Source organism: Pipistrellus hanaki (genome assembly GCF_964339955.1).
Source record: "Pipistrellus hanaki genome assembly, chromosome: 2".
In the NCBI taxonomy this organism is placed as follows: Eukaryota; Metazoa; Chordata; class Mammalia; order Chiroptera; family Vespertilionidae; genus Pipistrellus; species Pipistrellus hanaki.
The window spans coordinates 8,446,278-8,466,018 of record NC_140504.1 but is presented as its reverse complement, the minus strand read 5'-3'; the positions used below and the strand labels follow the sequence as shown (position 1 = coordinate 8,466,018).

Sequence of the window (19,741 nt, the reverse complement as noted above, 5' to 3'; positions counted from 1 at the left end):
TTTTGCTCACTCCAATAGTTACATTCTAGTTACTTACTCTGTCTCCAGGTTTAAGTAGTGGTTCATTCTTACTAGTCAGTTTATTAAGAAGAGTATAAGCTAGTTTTAAACTCCGACTCCAAAGTTTCCCTAAAATGAAATAAAAATACTAAGCAATGTAAAACTTAAGAAACTAATAATTAACATCTTAATTTAATAATCATAAAACCCCATAAGTATCATTACTCAATTTCTGAAAATTCAGGAAGTTTCCAAATGATAACTATTTTGCATAATGCTATAATAAACATCATAGTTTTTTCCTCAAAAACAACTTACAAATTTATGTTACTTAACATAAAAATATAGGATTTTATCATAGAAAATTTAGAATACAGAAAAGCCTGTAGAAAAAGGGCAGCATTGTTTGTTACATATGTGTATATGTAACACACATATGCACACACATACACATACATATATACATGTATGTAGAATTTTCAAAAAAATGAGATATTCCATCCTTTTTTCAATCAACATTGAATTGTGAATGCATTTTCATGTCATTGTCTCAATTACATCCCTTATAATTCATGTAACCTTTACAGTAGTAATTCATGAGGTAGGTCATATCTTCATCTCCACTTTTCACTCAAGAAAAGAAAGACAGTCAGGGAGATGTTAAGTAACTGCGCAGAGCCACCAACTGCTGGAGTAGTGCATCTGGACCCCCAGAATCCAGCCCTTAACCCTATGAGCTCCTGCCCAACACAGTTCTCCTCCTGGCACGCAGTCTCTATATTCAGTATGAATGCTCAGCAAAGAAGAGCTTCTTTGAAAAAGATGAGATTAAGGAAAAGTAAAGAGGATTGAAGGTACCTGGGGAGGTAGACAGTCAGGGGTGATAATGGAGTGGGAAGACAGAAGAATCTCAGTCCATCCCCAACATCCAAGGCAGCCTTGACATTTACACTAAGCAGTGTACTAAAAAGTAACACAATGTCCTAATTCAGTCCCTCTCAAATTGCTGTGACATAACCCCATGCAGTCTGAGCAGCCATGCCCTCTGAATAAATGCTCAAATTTCACTGCAAATAATATTAAACTCAAGTGCAACATTGTGAAATAAGTGAATTGTGGGACCTGAGAAATAAATGAGAAAAAATATTTAACTCAAAACACTGTGGCTGCTTTTGTCTATATCAATGATCAATTCAAGATGTTAATAACTGTAACTCATAAAGATTTCCAAGCTGAAACCAGCTAGAATATAAAAAGAACAATGCATCATAACCAAGTTAGTTTTATCCCAAGAATGCAAAGATAAGACAATATCTTCAGAGTATTAAAAACAGCTAATGATCCCCATAAAAAATGAAGACAAAATAAACTGCTGTCAGACAAGCAATGAGATTTCCTCACCAGCAAATGCACAGTAAAATAAATACATACACAGAGAACTGCAGGCCGAAAAGAGAGATTACAGTGGGAAATTCAGGACGGTAGGAAGGGGACCATGTGACAAAGGAAAGAGTAGAGTATGGCTACTGACTTTAGAGACAATCCTGGAGTGTCCCATGGGTAGAAATAAAGTGCAAGAAAAGAAGAATGCAAGCGTGAAGGTGGGTTCTTCAAGAAGCCGACAGAGTCAGGCATGAGTAAAATTTATGAAGGAAAAGGCACATGGTGAGATCAGACAGGAGATACCATTGCTGTGACAAAGTCTCTGCAGGCCCAGCGGGGTGATCCAAAGTAGACTGCTCATAAGGGGAGTCCAGGTTGAGAGAAACAAGGCATTGAACCACCACCTTCCTTAGTATTGCCTAGGGCTACCCCAAGCACAGCATAAACCAGACCAGAAAGCTGAATTCAACAGGTGGTGGCCATTAGCAAACCATGTTCCTCCCAGTGGACAGTAAGTTCCTTTCTTAGAGAATTACAGACCAATCTCCCTAATGGACACAAATGCAAGGATCCTTAACAATACAGCAGCAAATCAAATCCAGACATTTACTAAAAAGATAAGGCATCATAGCCAAGTGGGATTTATTCTACGAATACAAATATTCTTAACATTTGAAAATTAGTCAAAGTAATTCATTAAATTAATGGGGAAGGGAAGGGAAACCATGATTATCTTGACAGAAAAGGAAAAGCATTTGATAAAAATTAAATGTCATGGGGGGGGGGCGGAGAGAGAGAGAAAGAACAATGGAGGAAAAAAAGGAATATATGTAGTATTTTCAATAATAAAGATTTATTTTAAAAAATAAGTAGGTTAAGAAAAATCAAGGCATATATCGATGACATTGCACCCCCCACCCCTCCCCCCCAAAAAAAATTCAATGTCAATCCATGATGAAAAATTTTTAGTAAACTTTTAGGAATAGAATTTTCTTAATCTGACAAAGAATTTCTACCATAAAAAAAAAAAAAAAAAGCAAAAAAGCCTGGCCAGTGTAGCTCAGTGACTGAGCATCAGCCCATGAGGGCACTGGTTTGATTCCCGGTCAGGGCACATGCCCAGGTTGCAGGCTCGATCCTCAGTTGGGGGGCTTGCAGGACGTAGCCGATCGATGTTTCTCTCTCATCCATTTTTAAAAAATATATATTTTATTGATTTTTCTTACAGAGAGGAAAGGAGAGAGATAGAGAGGCAGAAATGTCAATGAGAGAGAAATATAGACCAGCTGCCTCTTGCACACCCCCTACCAGGGATGTGCCCGCAACTAATGTACATGCCCTTGACCAAAATCGAACCTGGGACCCCTTAGTCCGCAGACCGATGCTCTACCGCTGAGCCAAACCGGTTTCGGCTCTCATCCATGTCTTTAATCTTCCTTTCCCTTCCTCGCTCTCTAAAAATCAATAAAAACACATTAAAAAACAAAAAACTTCGACAAACTTCATAACCTAAGATAGAAATCGAGGCGAGAATACCCAGTTTTCCACTTTGTACTGGTGGTTTTAGCTCATACAGAAGCAAGAAAAAGAAACTAAAGGTTAAGTCCTGGAAAGGTCACGATGACACTGCTCTTACCAGATATCCAAAAGATATATGAACAAATAAGAAAATAAATCAGTTAGTTTGTGGCAAGGTACAAAGTCACCATTTAAAAAATCATTTGCACTTCTATATGCAAGCAACAAATGAGTAGAAAAAATTGTAATCATTCCAATAAGAATAAATAATGGCAGATGCTCAAGACTTCTGTACTGAAAAATAAAAAATTACTGACATAAATTAAAGGACTTTAAAAAAGGAGAAAATATTCTACTCATGAATCAATTTTCTTCAAATTGAACTACAGATTCAATGCAATGCAATCATTATCCCAGCAGGAATTTTTCCAGAAACTGACAAGCTAATTCTGAAGTTTACTTGTAATGCAAGAGCAGTCAGGGAAATCTTAAGGAACAATCACAGAGCTAATGGACTTCTGAGCCAGATACTGAGACTCATAATACTACAGTGATTCAGGAGGTGTGGACAGATAGCACACTGACTTAACAGAATGGAGTCTGCAAACAGAACTACAGGTGCACTTTCCACCCCAATACTTGAAGAACTGGCTTTCCAATAAGTGATAATGAGTCATAGATATTCATAAGGAAAAAAAATGACTCTCATTTCACAAATTAAATTGCAGATGCATCTTAACACCCAAATGTAAAAAGTAAAACAAGTTTTTAGAAGCAATAATAGAAAAATATTTTTGTGTCCTTAGGTTTGGCAAAGACTTCCTAAAAAAGACAAAAAAGCACTCTAGAAGAGGAAAAAATAGGTAAATTAGATTAATACTTCTCATTTATCTAAAGCTACAATTAAAAATTAAAAGGCAATACAAAGAGTGGAAGAAGATATATGCAAAACATATATCTGAAAAGGCATGTATCTGTAAATATAAATAAGAAAATATTAGCAATTAAACAGAAAAATGAAACAAAGATTTGGATAGTTCATAAAAGAGAATATTCAAATAGCCAACAAGCATATGAAAGCATTATTAGTCATCAGGAAAATGCAATTGGCATTTCTTGAAACCACAACACACAAGAAAGGCTAAACTGAAATAAATAAACAATGTCAAGTGTTGGCGAGGATGTGGAGCACCTGGGGCTGCACACATTGCTGGTGAGAATGAAGACTGTCGCTACAGTAAAAAAGCCTTGGAAAACTGCCTGGCAGAACGATCTAAAGCTAGACACTGCTACCTCTGCATTAACCAGCACAAGCTCTGAACTCCACATGTTCACCAGCAGACCCACAGGAGAATGTTCATAGCAGCACTATACATGATAGCCTGAAAGTGGAAGCAAACCAAATGTCCACCTACTGCATAGTGTGTTTTCACAGAATAAAATAACATCCATGAATTAGAATAAACTACTACACTTCACACACATCACAGATGAGTCTCACAAACAATGCTGAGCAAAAGAGTGCAGACCCAGAACACCTTTCATGTAATACCATCTATAGAAAACTCAAAGGCAGGTAAAGCCAGAGGTGTTAGCAGTCAGCACAACAGTTTGCCTTTAAAGTGTCGGAGGACGTGAATACTGGAGGGGACACACAGAGCCTGGCAACCTGGAAATGCTTCTCAGCTGAGTGCTGAGTATTTACTCTGTGCATCAGGTTATATGCTTATGATCTGTTACATAAAAACACAATATGAGACCAAAGATGCCAAACACAAAAAGTACATACTGTACGATTCCATTTAAACAGAGTTCAAAATTAGACAGAACTAAACTCCATTGTTCAAAAATGCATATACAGATGTGAACACTTGAAGCCAAAGCAGTGGCCGGGCACCATCCGTCAGTGTCCCCTCTGGTGGGAGGAAGAGGCAGTGGTCTGAGATGGCCACCTGAAGTGAGGGGATGCTCTATTTGTTAAACAGTTGTGTTAGTTTCTCAGGAATGTGTTCTATTATGTTCATCCACTGTATGTCTATGTTGTTTGTATGACACATGTATTATTTTATAGCTAAACCACAGCCAATTGCCTTCTGTTGACACTTGCCATAGGTGAGGGTGTAGACGGCCTTCCCAGTTGTGTCCAAGGCGGTCAGACAGGGGGCTTTGGGCTGCATTGTGCCCCACCGCTGCAAGGCAGCCAGCAGTGACGGTGGCCAGGGTGTCCCCAAGGACAGGGGTTCCCCTTTCAGCACTACCATCTGGCTTCCCTCAGGCTTTGGCTGATTTGGATCTGGTTGCTGAACTGTAAGCAAAAATTGAAATTTTTAAATCAACATTTCATAGTATCATGCACATATTATATTGTTAAGCATTTATATTTTATAATATTGTTCTTTTAAATACCAATAATACAAAGATTAGATTTCCTTATCAATATAAAAGTCATAGATCAACTGACCAAAGACAGGTGGAGACTGGATAATGAATAATGATGGAGCCTGGTAACCTTAACCCAACATGACAGTCCCCACGGTGGCAGCAGTGAAGGCCAGGTTGTCACAGGGACAACCCTGATGACACCTGAGAAACAGGCAGTAGTCCCTGATTATAAAGGATAAAAGTGAGCAGAATCACCACTTTGGGCATTCAAAACAACTATCACCATGTTTTAGAAAAAATAAGGCCTATTATATTTTCAGTGGATATGTAACCAAAATTTGTCCTAGTGTAAGAAAGACTGCTCTCAAAAGCATTCATACGATTGAATTCTGAATTTGAAAGGCATTATCTAACTAAAAGGGGAAACAATGCCCTAAAAGCAGTATCTAATCCTCAAGTAGGAAGAAAACACCCAGAGCTGGTCCTCCTTGCGGCAGTGACACTACACAGAAGAGGTGGGAAAGCTGAGGGGCTGGCCATGTGTCCTGGTGGCTCTAACACATTCATATGCTTGTGTGTTGTACTGGGATTTATTCCTGTTCCTTATCTAAAAGTCTACACTTCTATTTTTTTTGTAATTTAAAAAAATTAATCTATATTCTTTCTTCTAAATATATATCTCAAATAAGAGGCTAAAATTCTGAAAAGGAGCCAAAACTATACTGAAGATGTAATACTTTAAAACCATGGGAAGAGGAGTATTTCAGATTTAAAGTTTAAAAATTTAAATAATGTAAGCAAAATGAAACCTTAGAAGTATTCTTATAAAGTACTAACCAGTGGATCAGAGGCATAAGGAAATGTTAAATGTCTTAACTATAAGCAATGAGTTTTCCACCTGTTCAAATAAAGCGAGCAGACCCATGTGATACCTAATTCACCGTCACACATGGTGACTACAGGGGCTGCCAACAGAGAGAATATCACTTTATTGTGCCATAACGTCACAATAAGAACCCGTGTAGGATGTACATCTGCCTGCGTCTCCAGATGTAATGGTCACCCTGTTTACATACGTGAGCCCAAATCTGAGGATGCTTACCTTCCAGCAGCTCCTCCACATCATCCACAAAGAACTCCTTCAGCGGAGGACGCTTCGGCCTCTTCAGGGTATTCAGAAGCTGCTGGATTTTGGAGGACACTCTGCTGTTCACAGGGACACCTGTCATGGGAAAAGGAACTCTGAGGTTAAACAGGCCGCATCCTCTGGGGAACAGGACACGGAAATGAGGTCCAGTGACTAACTACATGAATAAAAAGCACTAGCCCCATTTTGGAATTGATTAATTCATTAACAAATACTGAATGCCTTTTAGAAACTATAACTTATTCTAAGCTAGTGGTTTTCAAAGTGGTCCAGGGGCCCCTGGGGATGCCTGAAACCCTTTCAGGAAGTTCATGAGGTCAAACTACAATTGGGCCTTGAACAACCCAGGATTGAACTGCACATATCCACTTATACGCAGATTTTTAAAAATAAATACCTGCATTATTTTTGTCTGTGGATGCAAAGAACTGACCATATGCATTGATCTATGCCATATGGGGAATTTGAGTATTGCAGATTTTGGTGTGTGTGGAAGGTCCTGGAATCAAGTCCCTATAGATACAACTGGTTTTTAGAGAGTCAAGTTATACGCTGATTTTCGCCTGTGCAGCCCCAGCCACCGTTCATGGGCCAACTGTCCTTCCCAAATCGTATTAAGATACCACTTCCCTTTCACTCTCCTCCTCTCACAAGAGCACAGTGGAGTTCCCAGAGACCACACATCATGTCATAGCACAACAGACTGAATGGGGATGAGATACACAACCAGATAGTATTGTTATGCCAGCCATGAGACCAACTGGCAACAAAGGAGAAAAAGTCCATTCTTCCCCCTAAATTTTTGTTTTACAACTGTTTTTCATAAATATGAGCTAAAGGCAGTATCTAATCCTCAAATAGGAAGAAAACACCCAGAGTTGGTCCTCCATGGGGCAGTGGCACTACAAAGAAGAGGTGGGAAATAGTCAAAGCATATTTTTAAAAAATATTTTTATTGATTTCAGAGAGGAAGGGGGAGGCGAAGAGAGATAGAAACATCAATGATGAAAGAGACTCATTGACTGGCTGCCTCCTGCACACCCCTACTGGCAACTGAGCCCGCAATCCAGGCATGTGCCCTGACTGGGAGTCGAACCCAGTACCTCTTGATCTATGGGGCAATGCTCAATCCAGTGAGCCACCAGAACTGGGCTAGTCAAAGCAAATTTTAAGTTGAAAAGTAGAGATGAGGACAAACTACACTACTTCAAGATTTATTATAAAACGACAGTAATCATAACAAGTTGCTATTTATATAAGGATGGACAAATATTGCAATTGAATAGCATAGAGGTCCCAGAAATAGATTCCTCTCATATATGGTCTACTGATTTTCATTAAATATGCCAAAGATACCCTGGCTGGTTTGGTTCAGTGGATAGAGCGTCAGCCTGCTGACTGAAGGGTCCCAGGTTCGATTCCAGTAAAGGACACATGCCCAGTTTGTGGGCTCAATCCCCAGTAGGGAATGTGCAGGAAGCAGCTAATCAATGATTCTCTCTCCTCATTGATGTTTCTCTCTCTTCTTCTTTTCCTCCCCCTCTCTCTGAAATCAATAAAAATAAATATTTTTTTAAATGCCAAAGAAACTTGGGAACAGAATGGTATCCTATCTAATAAAGAGGGAATATGCAAATTGACCATCACGTCACAACAAAGATGATGGCACCCACAGCCAATAAGGAGGGAATATGCAAATCGATGCGACAAAGATGACAGCAATGCAAGTGTTCTGCCCCGCCCTGGCCACTCCAGGTCTCTGGGCCGGTGGCCAAGGAGAAAGGCAGCTCCAGGCTGGAGCGTAGGCGAAAGGCAGCTCCGGGCCAGAGCAAAGGCGGAAAGCAGCAGCCAGAGCAAAGTCCTGGGTCCCGGGTGCCAGAAGCCAGGAGAAGGAAGGCCCATTCTTGCACGAATCTTCGTGCATCAGGCCTCTAGTTTATAATAAATGGTACTGAAACACTGGACCTCTCTTTAAAATTCAATAAAAACGTATTTTTTTAATTAAAAAAAAAAAGTTGAACACAGACCTACTACATGATTCACTCCTGAGTATTGACCCAAAAGAAATGAAAGTACACACCCCACACAAAGACCTGCATAAAAATATTCAAAGAAACTCTATTTAGAATAGCCAAAAACTGGAAACAACCAAAATATATATTGATAGTTAAATAAATTATTTATCCAAACTGTACATCCATAGAACAATTTACTCCTCAATAAAAGGAATGAACTATTGATATACATGCAAGACCATGAATCTCAAAATAATCATGTAGAATGGAAGAATCCAGACACAAAGAGTAAACACTATATGATTCTATTTACATAAAATGCTAGAAAATGCAAACTAACAACAGAGCTAGAAAATAAATCAGTGGTTGCCTAAAGGGGAGCCAAAAAGGGGTGGCAGGTCTGACAAAAAAAACTTTTATGAGGGCTGGATGTGTTCAGTGCCTTTACTGTATGAATGGTTTCACAGTTGTACACATATCTTAAAAAAGTTATAAAATTGCACATTTTAAATATGTGCAATGGTAGATATGTCAATTTTAACTCAGCTAAACTCTTTTTTAAAAAATATAAAGAGTAATAAATCAAATAAAAATGTATCTAACCAATGGAAAGCCTGCTTCAAGTTGACTCAGTATTTTCCTTTTGCATTTGAACAACAAACTAAAAGACTTCAACAAAATTTGTCCTACTGCTTAAAAGAATCAAATTACATGATCGAGGCTTAAATCTGAGAGCCCCTGAAGTTTTCTCCAATTCAAATCCAGCACACTGGAAAGAAAACTTGACATGACTTTGATAAGACATTAGAGCTGTTAAGCAGGACCCTGAAATTGCACCAACAGCACTGGGCCTGCACATCAGGAACTGTGAGTGAGGCTGTGCCCATTTCACAGGTTGTTGAGGACAGTGAGCTCAGGGACTGCCATGTTGCAGGCGGGTGCACTCACACTAGGACTTGATCTGCTGAAGACACTGTGTTCAAATAAGAACTTTCCATGCTTTTCATTTTCCTACAATATTATACATAGATCCAAACTCCTTTCACACTCAACTGAAATTTGGAGGTTTTCTCCTCCCTACCCTCCTTGTCCACTGGACCAATTTTACAGATATTTCTGATCATTCTGCACATGGTGCTTTCTGTGGTAACATGCACTGCACACACTGTTCTCAGTTTACTGCACTGAAGGGTTATAACTACTGACTGGCTCAGGTTTGCTACAGAGAGTACATGAAGGGATGTTTAGTACCTGAAAAGAACCTGTGCTCAGCCGTGTCTAAAGGAGAAAGACAGACATGCTCACCACCTGCTGTGTCCAGGAGGCGTCCGCTGCATCCCCGAGGGACACCTCTCACAGGGGCTGGCTGTGGACGCTCACAGTGTGAATACTCCACAAGGCCAGTGGTGACATCAGGAGGGGCAGAGTGCAGATCTGCTTTTGAAAAACAAATCCAAAACAAAAGTGTTGTTAATTCAGAAGACCAGTAGGTTGCTGTTTAAACCCCATTCGAGTGAGGCCTCTCTAGCTGAGCTCTAAGCAAGGAGCATGGTATTCCAATTAATTTTGTTTTTTTCATCGACCAAGGCACACAGGGACCTTGTAAACTCTCAGTTCCCAGACACGGTACATAGACCTGTGTGCATGAGGGATCCAGACTAGAAACAGTAATCACAGCACAGACAGTCACAAGTGGACTCGCCTGCCATATGAGGTTTTATTCAGAAATTTCCCTCGATGAAGCAGAAACACATTTCAAGTCAATTGTTATCGAACCATTCTTTATTATGTTATGGGGGGAAAAAAGACTAACCCACACCCACAAAGAGTATATTGGATGTCCCAAAGATATAAGACTTTGTAGGCTTCAAAGAATAAACCTACAAAGATAAAAACTACCCTCGTGGCCAGTTCAACACATCTCACTGTTAAGAAACTACAATGTATTTATTTAAAAACAATTAGTTACATACAGAAAATGTGCTGGGACCGGTTTGGCTCAGTGGATAGAGCGTCGGCTTGCGGACTGAAAGGTCCCGGGTTCGATTCTGGTCAAGGGCATGTACCTTGGCTGTGGGCACATCCCCAGTGGGGGGTGTGCAAGAGGCAGCTGGTCGATGTTTCTCATCGACGTTTCTGACTCTCTGTCCCTCTCAATTCCTCTCTGTGTAAAATCAATAAAATATATTTTAAAAGAAAAAAGAAAAAAAAAAAGAAAATGTTTGAAGTTACTCCCTTCCACTGTTTGAAAGTACATTTTTGTGTTGAATTTTCATTATATGGCGGAGATATCAATCTGATCAGAATGCTGGCTGACTGTAAGTTGCTATAACATTATAATTACAGTTGAGTCTCCCAGTACGAAAGGCACCATGTCTGCACAACTACCAGAAAGTGTGCCCTCCCATAACACTAGAGCAAATATTGTCTACTTGTGAAATCGATATTAGCCTATGTCAGTGGTGACCTATAATCTGTTTAATCTTCTAATGAATGCTCCTGCCATCAGATGGCATGCTAGTATTTTAAATTCTGATAATCAAACTATCATTTCACAACTCAGAAATAAAATTTTAAAATATGCAGAAATGTGAAATTATATGGAAGGAAAACACAAACTCACTATTTACACAGCAGAAAATAGCAGTTAGAAAAATCTAATTTTATCTTTTTTAAATATGATTTTTTTGATTTCAGAGAAGAGGGGAGAGGGAAAGATAGAAACATTAATAATGAGAGAGAATCATTGATCGGTTGCCGCCTACATGCCGCCCTGGAAATTGAGCCCATGTGCCCTGACCAGGAATCAAACCGTAAACACCTGGTTCATGGGTGGACACTCAACCACTGAGCCACACCAGCAGGAGGGAAAATCTAACTTTAATTGTAGAGCTTTCATAAACATTGAAAAAGCTTGAGGTTTATGAAATCAGCCATAAATCTCCCCATCTTTCTAAATCTAACAAAAGGAATAAATGATTTTAACAGTATTCATGAAAAAGGCATAAGTGATAATCTTAACCAAAAGTAGTTTCTAAAATAATTGCATAGAACAGACATAAGAGGGGGGTTAATGGGGAGGGAAAAGAGACAAATATAATACTTTCAATAATAAAAAATCATTATTAAATAAATAAATAGTTGCATAAAAGAGTACACATTTGGACACAAATATAAATACATATATTTAACATTATAATTACAGTTGAGTCTATTAAATAGATGTATTTAATAGATGTCCTATTAAATATATGTATTTATATTTGTGTCCAAATGTTTTCTGTATTTGATTTCCTTAATCCAATATTGAAAATAATATATCTTTAAAATTATCTTTTACTTAATACATGCTACCTCAAATTTTTTATCTAAATATTCTTGTTCTTTTTGTATTTCTTTCCTTAACCTAAATTGAAAAACTCAATTTAGTGTTGGACACTAAAACAAAGAATGATTTTTATAATAGAGAGAAATTGAGTATTTTCACATTCAGAAATTCAAGCAACTATACCCAGTAAACATATAATATATGAAGGCTATAATCACAGTATGGTATCAAACAGAGCCTAAGTTAAAATTTTTAGAAGTTACTAGAATTAATCACAGTGTGTATGCAAAGTCAAGCAAGGGGGGTGGGACACAGAGGCCAGGAGTCCTCATTGAGAGGTGATGAATCCCCCTCATGAATCTTCACAATCAGAGCCTCTCCGAGAATGGAAACACCTCACTCAAACACACTTATAGCCAAATGCTTTGCTGAAAGACCCACAACTGGAAAGTTGAAGGCTGACTGGCTAAACATTCTGACCTGTGGGCAATTTTTTAATACATCAGTGTAAAAACTATTTTTCAAACTATCCACTGTCGATCTCCTTGAGGAAAGGTGGGCAGTAACCAGTGGCCATTGGTAGGACACCCAGGAAAGCTACCAAAACAATGTGGGCAGGCTGTTTGACCAAGGGATCTTTTCTCCTGAAACACGCTGCCCTGGGAGCCCTGACAGCTACCCTGCCACCCAGAGGTCTCTGGGTACTGGAAGCATGGTGTGGCATGTGAGTTCTCATCTAAGAGAAATGTGCTTCATGCACTGATGCAACAAATTTTAAAATGAAAAGACTCAGTGCCATCCCCTCAGAGGATGGTGAGACTAACACTGTCGGCCACTTAGAACATCCAATTTACTTCCAATCCAGCCATCCATTTATTCTCAGTCCAGTCAAATGGCCAAGATTGTACATGAAAAAGCTCAGCACCTGAGCCCAGAGCCTGTCCGTTGTGACCCCACTGAAAACACCAGCCTGTCATAGGTGCACCGTTTCAGTGTTAGCAGAACAGTATCTATCAGCAAAGAAAATAAAAAGAAATCAAGAAAACTGTCAGCGTGGCTTCAACACTAAGCCAGCTCTGCAATCTCAGGTCGGTTATTAACCTAACTTTCTGTCCCCTACACATCTACAAAACAGAGGGGTACAATAATACTTTTTTTTAAAATATATTTTATTGATTTTTTTACAGAGAGGAAGAGAGAGGGATAGAGAGCTAGAAACATCGATTGGAAAGAAACATCGATCAGCTGCCTTTTGCACACCCCCTACTGGGCATGTGCCCGCAACCAAGGTACATGCCCTTGACCAGAATCGAACCTGGGACCTTTCAGTCCACAGGCCGATGCTCTATTCACTGAGCCAAACCGGTTTGGGCACAATAATACTTTTTAAAGACTGAATGATTTGGAAAAGTTCCATGGATCTTTATGACTTAACCTTAACTGACATCCCTATTCAGGTTGAGGGGTTGTTTAACCTGGACCTCCCAAGCTCAGGGACTCCAGCTATGCACACAAGTAAAGAGCAATGTCTAGGTTGCAGGCCACGGGTGACCATCAGGAACAGCCACGGTCACACCTAATTGATCATCAGCCCTGCACCGGCCACCTGTGCCAGCCCACCCTCCAGACTCGCAGGGGTCTTCAAACTACGGCCCGCGGGCCACATGCGGCCCGCAGAGGAGTCTGATCCGGCCCGCCAGGTTTTTTGGGCAGTGAGCGCAGCCGAGGTGTTACAGTAGGAATTAGTAGTTCATATAGTCCCTCCAGCTCTCTGAGGGACCGTGATCTGGCCCCCACTTTAAAAAGTTTGAGGACCCCTGCTCCAGAGCAAGAGGCAGCAAGAAACACCATTCACTTCTCTCAGAAGGCCCACAGGTCACAGTATCTGTGATCACTAAATCATAGAAGCATCAAGAACCACTTCTGTTACCAAAAGCCATTTCCCAGATGAAAGAGAGAAAGGGGGTCTTGATGAGTGTAGAGGTGCCCCTGTCCTAGAGGGGCCACAGCAGCTGTTACTAACCTATGTGGGTGTGGGCCATGAGGCCTGCGAGTGCGGCGGCAGGTCTCCCTCCCGGGTGAGATGAGGTGGAGGATGCGGAGGATGAGGTGGAGGAGCCCTGAATGACCCGGTCGAGCCAGGGCTCGACGCTGGAATGGCTCTGGAGCGGAGTGGAGGTAAGTCGCCCGGGTCGCCGTAAAGAGCCCTCATCTTCTGAGGCAGATGACGTGTCTGTGGTCAAAATAACGACGACAGGCATGATGTAGGTATGGGTCACCAAGGAGGGCAGGGTCCCACACTGGCACTCAGGCCTCCCAGCCTGCGCTGTGCCCACACATGGCCAAGGGGTCATCTCAAAGGTCACCCTCAATCTAGAAGGGCCTGCATCAACCAACTGTAAAACCCACAAGACCCTACCTGGGAAAGCTGGCTTCATGACACCAGCTTCTCCCAGAGGACTTAGTCTCAGGACACAATACATTGGGAGTGAAGGCAATCCCAATTCCTAAATGGCTTCAGCGCATTCCTTGGTGGTGTCCCAAGTATCAAAGGAGACTCCAAGTGCTCTGTGAACATACAGTGCTGCTAAAGGACGTCCAAGCCGCACACCACCTTCACACGGCTGGGCACCCCACAGGGAAGGTTGAGCTCACCTCCTGAGGTGAGTGGCTGTGGAGGCTGCAGCCTACATCCCTCCAGGCCTTACCCTATTCACCTGCATCAAAAGCATGTTAAATAAACAAGGCATGTGGCCTGCCAGCCGCGAGTTTGACATGCTTGCACAGTAGGAATGAGCTCTGGAAAGAATTCCTTCCCCAAAACAACTGCTTCAGTCAATAAAATTAACTGGGAATAAGGGTCTATCAAGTCTTCATAACTGCATTTTATTATAGGTTTCACAATTATTTTAAAGTTATTCAAAAACTGGGTAGTATCTATAATTATACTTAGTAAAACAAATAATTTGACAGACATTTCTAAGATTTTTTTTAACAGTAAAAACTTTTCCTTTTTTATCAAGTAAAAATTATCAGAACCACTAAATTATCTTGTGTAAATCTGGTGTTGGCTTTTAGTCACCAGTTTCAGGACTTATTTAATAACATAGGCAACAGAAATACATGAATATGAAGTCATTAAACCAACACCATGGGATAGTTTAATAGGAAGCTTTAAAAACATTACTGACGAAGAGAAACTCCATTTAAAGGTTTCATTTCTAATCGTAGTAACAACGAAGTAAAATTAAAAAACCCTCTAGATAGCCTTCTACTCTCCCATTTATGGCCTGGGAACAACACAGTAAATGAGTGAATAATTTAAAAAATTTTAATCCAGGAAACCCTTGCATTCTACTGAGTACTCATTTTAGGTTCATCTCTTCCTGAAAAAACATAAATACCATCTTAGTAAAAAACAAACAAACAAGCCAACCAGTTTGGCTCAGTGGATAGAGTGTTGGCCTGTGGACTGAAAGGTCCCAGGTTCTATTCTGGTCAAGGGCATGTACCTTGGTTGCAGGCACATCTCCAGTGGGAGGTGTGCAAGAGGCAGCTAATTGATGTTTCTCTCTCATTAATGTTCCTAACTCTATCCATCTCCCTTCCTCTCTGTAAAAAATCAATAAAAAATATTTTTTTTAAAAGAAAAAAAAAAGAAAATCTCTATTAAAAAAACACACTCACACACACAACTAAAATCTACACACTCTATACTACAGGTCAGAAGGATATTCCAGCCGAAACCGGTTTGGCTCAGTGGTAGAGCGTTGGTCTGCGGACTGAAGGGTCCCGGGTTCGATTCCGGTCAGGGGCATGTACCTTGGTTGCGGGCAAATCCCCAGTGGGGGATATATAGGAGGCAGCCAATCGATGTTTCTCTCTCATCGATGTTTCTAATTCTCTGTCCCTCTCTCTTCCTCTCTGTAAAAAATCAATAATATATATTTAAAAAAAAAAAAAAGAAGAATATTCCAATTCATTGGGAAATTAAGTTATGACACCAAGCATGAGAAAAACCTGTGGGCCATTCCCAACCCAGATTTATCAGTACCTGGCGGGGTGCAGGTTTCCACAGAAGAATGCACAAGAATAGACCGTCTTTTCGAAGGCAGAGGCACCTTCCTCTCTTTGTATTTGGCCAAAGCTGCTTGCACGGCTTCAGTGTGAACATCTATATAGAAAAAGCAGAAAAAACACTTCTTATAAAATTGGTTATGAAGTAACAAAATTAAGTTTCATGGTTTTCACTGAGTGTATCTACTCATGGGTCCCACATGTTGTCCTAGGTTTCTTTAAATATTCCTTTGTTTGTAGATTTTACTTCAGAACTATATGAATATTTTTCATAGTTATAAATGAAAACTAAATAAAAAAGAAATCCCCCAAAATTGAAAATAAGATCAAACAAATGAACTTAAATATGTCTCCAGTAGTCAGCATAAACTACTCTAAACGATTTACCCTGCTCCTCTAGAAAAACATACTAAGAACAAAAAGAAGTGCATGACAGCCCTACCCAGTTGGGCTCAGTGGATAGAGTGTGGGCCTGCGGACCCAAGGGTCCTGGGTTCTGTTCAGGGCACATACCTCAGTTGCAGGCTCCTTCCCGGCCTGGTCAGGGTTCATGCCGGAGGCAAACAATCGATGTGTTTCTCTCTGTCTTTCCCTCTCTCTTCCACTCTCTTTAAAAATTAATGGAAAAATTTTCTTGGGTGAGAATTTAAAAATAATAATAACTTTAAAAAGAAGTGCATGAGACCACTTTTGTACAGTTAAATTTTTTCTTCAACAAGGTGTTTTTAAAATATTTAAGCCCTGGCCAGTTTTGCTCAATGGTTAGAGCATCAGCCCTTGGACCAAAAGGTCTCAGGTTCAATTACCGAACAAGAAGTACCTTGGTTGCAGGTTTGTCCCTGGCCCCTGTTGGGACACGTGCAGGAAGCAACCAATTGATGTCTCTCTCTTAACATGAATGTTTCTCTTTCTTCTCTCTCTCCTTCCTTTCTTTCTCCCTCACTCTAAAAAGTCAATGGAAAAAATGTCCTTGGGTTAGGAATAAAAAAATAAAAAGTAGAAAAAAATTAAAAATCTTACAATGAAATGGCTGATAAAGTGCTAATAAAAAAAAAAAGATGAAAAATTCACACCTAAACATACTAAAAGAAATTTACAAACATCAAAGGCAACAAGAAAGTTCTTAAAACTCTCAGAGAAAAAGTAAACCATCTTGAAGGATCAAAAAAATAGAAGGACATTACTCTTGTAGAAGAAGGTGCTTGAGGGAGACAAATCCAGGAACCCATACAATAGATAGAGCACACACTTTAAACTTGATTAGTATCTTAGAAACAAACAAAATCAGGTAAAATAACCCAGAACTAAAAATCTAGACAATATCAATACAACAGAGGTATAAACCAACAGATCCAAGAAACTCAACAAAGCACAATAAACATTAAGAAAACTATACCAAGACACATCATAATCAAATCACTCAAAATCAGTGATAAAGAGGAAAATATTACAAGTTCCAGAGGAAGAAAGACACATTACATACATCGGATCAAAAACAAGGAACAAACTTGGAGGACTAACACTACTGATTTCAACAATTAGTATTAAGCCACAATTAGTATTAAGCACTTGCTAGTCTGCCTGCCTAATTGCCCTAACTCCTCTGTCTGCCTGCCTGATCGCCCCTAACTGCCTGTCTCACCCCACACCCAGGACCCAGGATTCCCTCCTCTGGTTGGTCACAGGGCCCCAGGACCAGGGCAGGCTTCCCCCAGGCCACAGTCACAGGCGCCCAGGATTGCAGGACAGGAGGCTTCTCCCTCTCCTGGGCCGCAGCCTGGGTGGTCCCCATGCCTCTCTTGCAAGCTCATTTGTGTCTGGCTAGTCCCCACTCTTCTCTCACTAGTTCATTTGTGCCTGGCTGGTCCCCATTCCTCTCTCCCCAGTATTGAGTGTCTGATGGTGTGAGGGCATGACAACCATTTGTATATTAGCTCTTTATTATATAGAATTATCAGAAAAGAACAATTATCAGTGTGAGAAAGTTTTTTTATATTAATTTGGTAAGAAATTATCTGATCAAAAGTTTCTCAAATCCCTTCATCACACATCCTTATTGACATAACATTTAAAATGCTAATGCTCTTTTTAGATATTCTTAAGACAAAATGGCCATTTAAAATTTTATTTTATTTTATTTTCCATATAATTTACATGCAATAATATTTTGTATTAGTTTCAGGGGTATAGTATATTGGTTAGACAATCATATATGTTACAAAGCGCTCCCCTGGAATTTTCCAGTACCTGCCTGATACCATACATAGTTACTATAATCCCTAGGCTGTACATCCCTGTGACTGTTTTGATTCTACAACTTAATTCCTTCATCTTTTACACCCAGTCCCCCAATCCCTCCATCTCCCAGCAACTATCAGTCTGCTCTCTGTGTCCATGAGTCTGTTTCAATTTTGTTTGTTCATTTATTCTGTTCTTTAGATTCCACATATAAGTGAAACACATGGTATTTGTCTTTCCCTGACTGACTTATTTCACTTAGCATAATATTCTCTACCACTGACTACCACGGTCCATCCATGCTATTGAAAATGACAAAATTTCATTCCATTTTTATGGCTGAGTAATAACATATACCACTTCTTTATCTACTCTTCTACTGATGGGCACTTGGGTTGTTTCCATTTTTGGGCTATTGTAAATAACACTGCAATAAACACAGGGATCATAAATTCTGCGGAATTAGTGTTTTGGGCTTCTTCAGACGTATACCCAGAAGTAGAATCACTGGGTTATAAGGTAGTTTCTTCAGCAGACATTTTTAGCAAGAAAGAAATAACCCAACGACTTAGAGTGGAGAGTGGAGGTCTGCTGCCTCTGATCCCTACCTGACCGGAAGCGCTCATCCCGTGAGTTGGTGGGCCGTGGCTTCTGCTGCTTAGGTGCTGCAGCCATGGTTTGTGAGGGCCCCGGGATCCTAGGCTCTGCTTGAAGTGATGTGTCCACTCCTGAAACACAATTGTATAGTATGTCTTGTGACACCATTTACTTTTCCAATTGTGGAAAAGCCCATTTTAAATAGCACACACTATACCAAAAACAATTATTTGAGCACACACACCCTATGTTGGCCTTCACACCCTAAAGACCAAGTCAGGAGATCAAGGGGAAGCCATGAATGCCCACTTCCAGCTCTTTCCTCACAGCAGCCAACCCAGGCTTATGTCATCATCCACCATTCGCAGGAAAGACGACCATCACACAGCCCAATCCTGAGCCCCATAAGCATCACACATGCAGCTGCTCAGGCAGATTCTAGAGAAGGTCCTTTGAGAGTGTATTTCTGCACCTAAACATTTCCTGAATCTGAAATGATCTGAGTCAGGTTTCCTGATACTGTCCATGGTATCAGTACACTCAGTGAGAAACAGCCCACTAAACAATCATGAGTGTCACCAGTCATCCTTAGACACAGGCAGAAAATAAGTGGATTGGTGGAGAAAGAGAAGAGAGAGGCACAGATGACAATGATAACAGCAGATCACAGTGTTCGGACTCAGGCCCAACTGCCTCAGCCCATGCTCAATGTCTCCACACCCAACATGCTGATGGCTCTCTATACTCATGGCCACCGCCCTGACTACATAGGTCCTCAGGACAGCATGTGATGAGTCAAGGAATGGGGTACAAGTGTGCAGGGTCATTAAACAAAACTCCTGGTGTTATCTGAGACCTCATTTGCTAATATTTGAGAACAGCACAAAGAAAAGCCTTCAATTGTGCATCATCAAAATAATCAGCTTAATTTAGCCTTTGGTTCAAAATGTCTCATAAAAGTAGCCAGCAGGATTTCAGTCCTACTGGCTCCTCCAGGCCTTACTGCTCCCAGAAAAGAGGCAGTCTATCCCTGCCTTGACCGTGGTAGTCAGTGAC

At 40.4% G+C, this 19,741-nt stretch overlaps 1 protein-coding gene across 4 annotated transcripts in view; it reads right to left on the bottom strand.

Moving 5' to 3' along the window:
* Nucleotides 1-19,741, bottom strand: part of DIP2A (disco interacting protein 2 homolog A) — a 75,677-nt gene that overhangs the window by 39,083 nt on the left and 16,853 nt on the right. The window contains exons 3-9 of one of the 4 annotated variants that reach the window (XM_084872225.1): nucleotides 18,697-18,816; nucleotides 15,828-15,947; nucleotides 13,797-14,006; nucleotides 9,751-9,882; nucleotides 6,386-6,505; nucleotides 5,009-5,206; nucleotides 38-129 (exon numbers count right to left, since the gene is read on the bottom strand). In XM_084872225.1, coding sequence (XP_084728351.1) covers nucleotides 38-129; nucleotides 5,009-5,206; nucleotides 6,386-6,505; nucleotides 9,751-9,882; nucleotides 13,797-14,006; nucleotides 15,828-15,947; nucleotides 18,697-18,816 — 992 coding nt within the window. The remainder of the gene's footprint in view (nucleotides 1-37; nucleotides 130-5,008; nucleotides 5,207-6,385; nucleotides 6,506-9,750; nucleotides 9,883-13,796; nucleotides 14,007-15,827; nucleotides 15,948-18,696; nucleotides 18,817-19,741) is intronic. The other 3 variants (XM_084872227.1, XM_084872226.1, XM_084872228.1) reach the window with 3 other exon arrangements.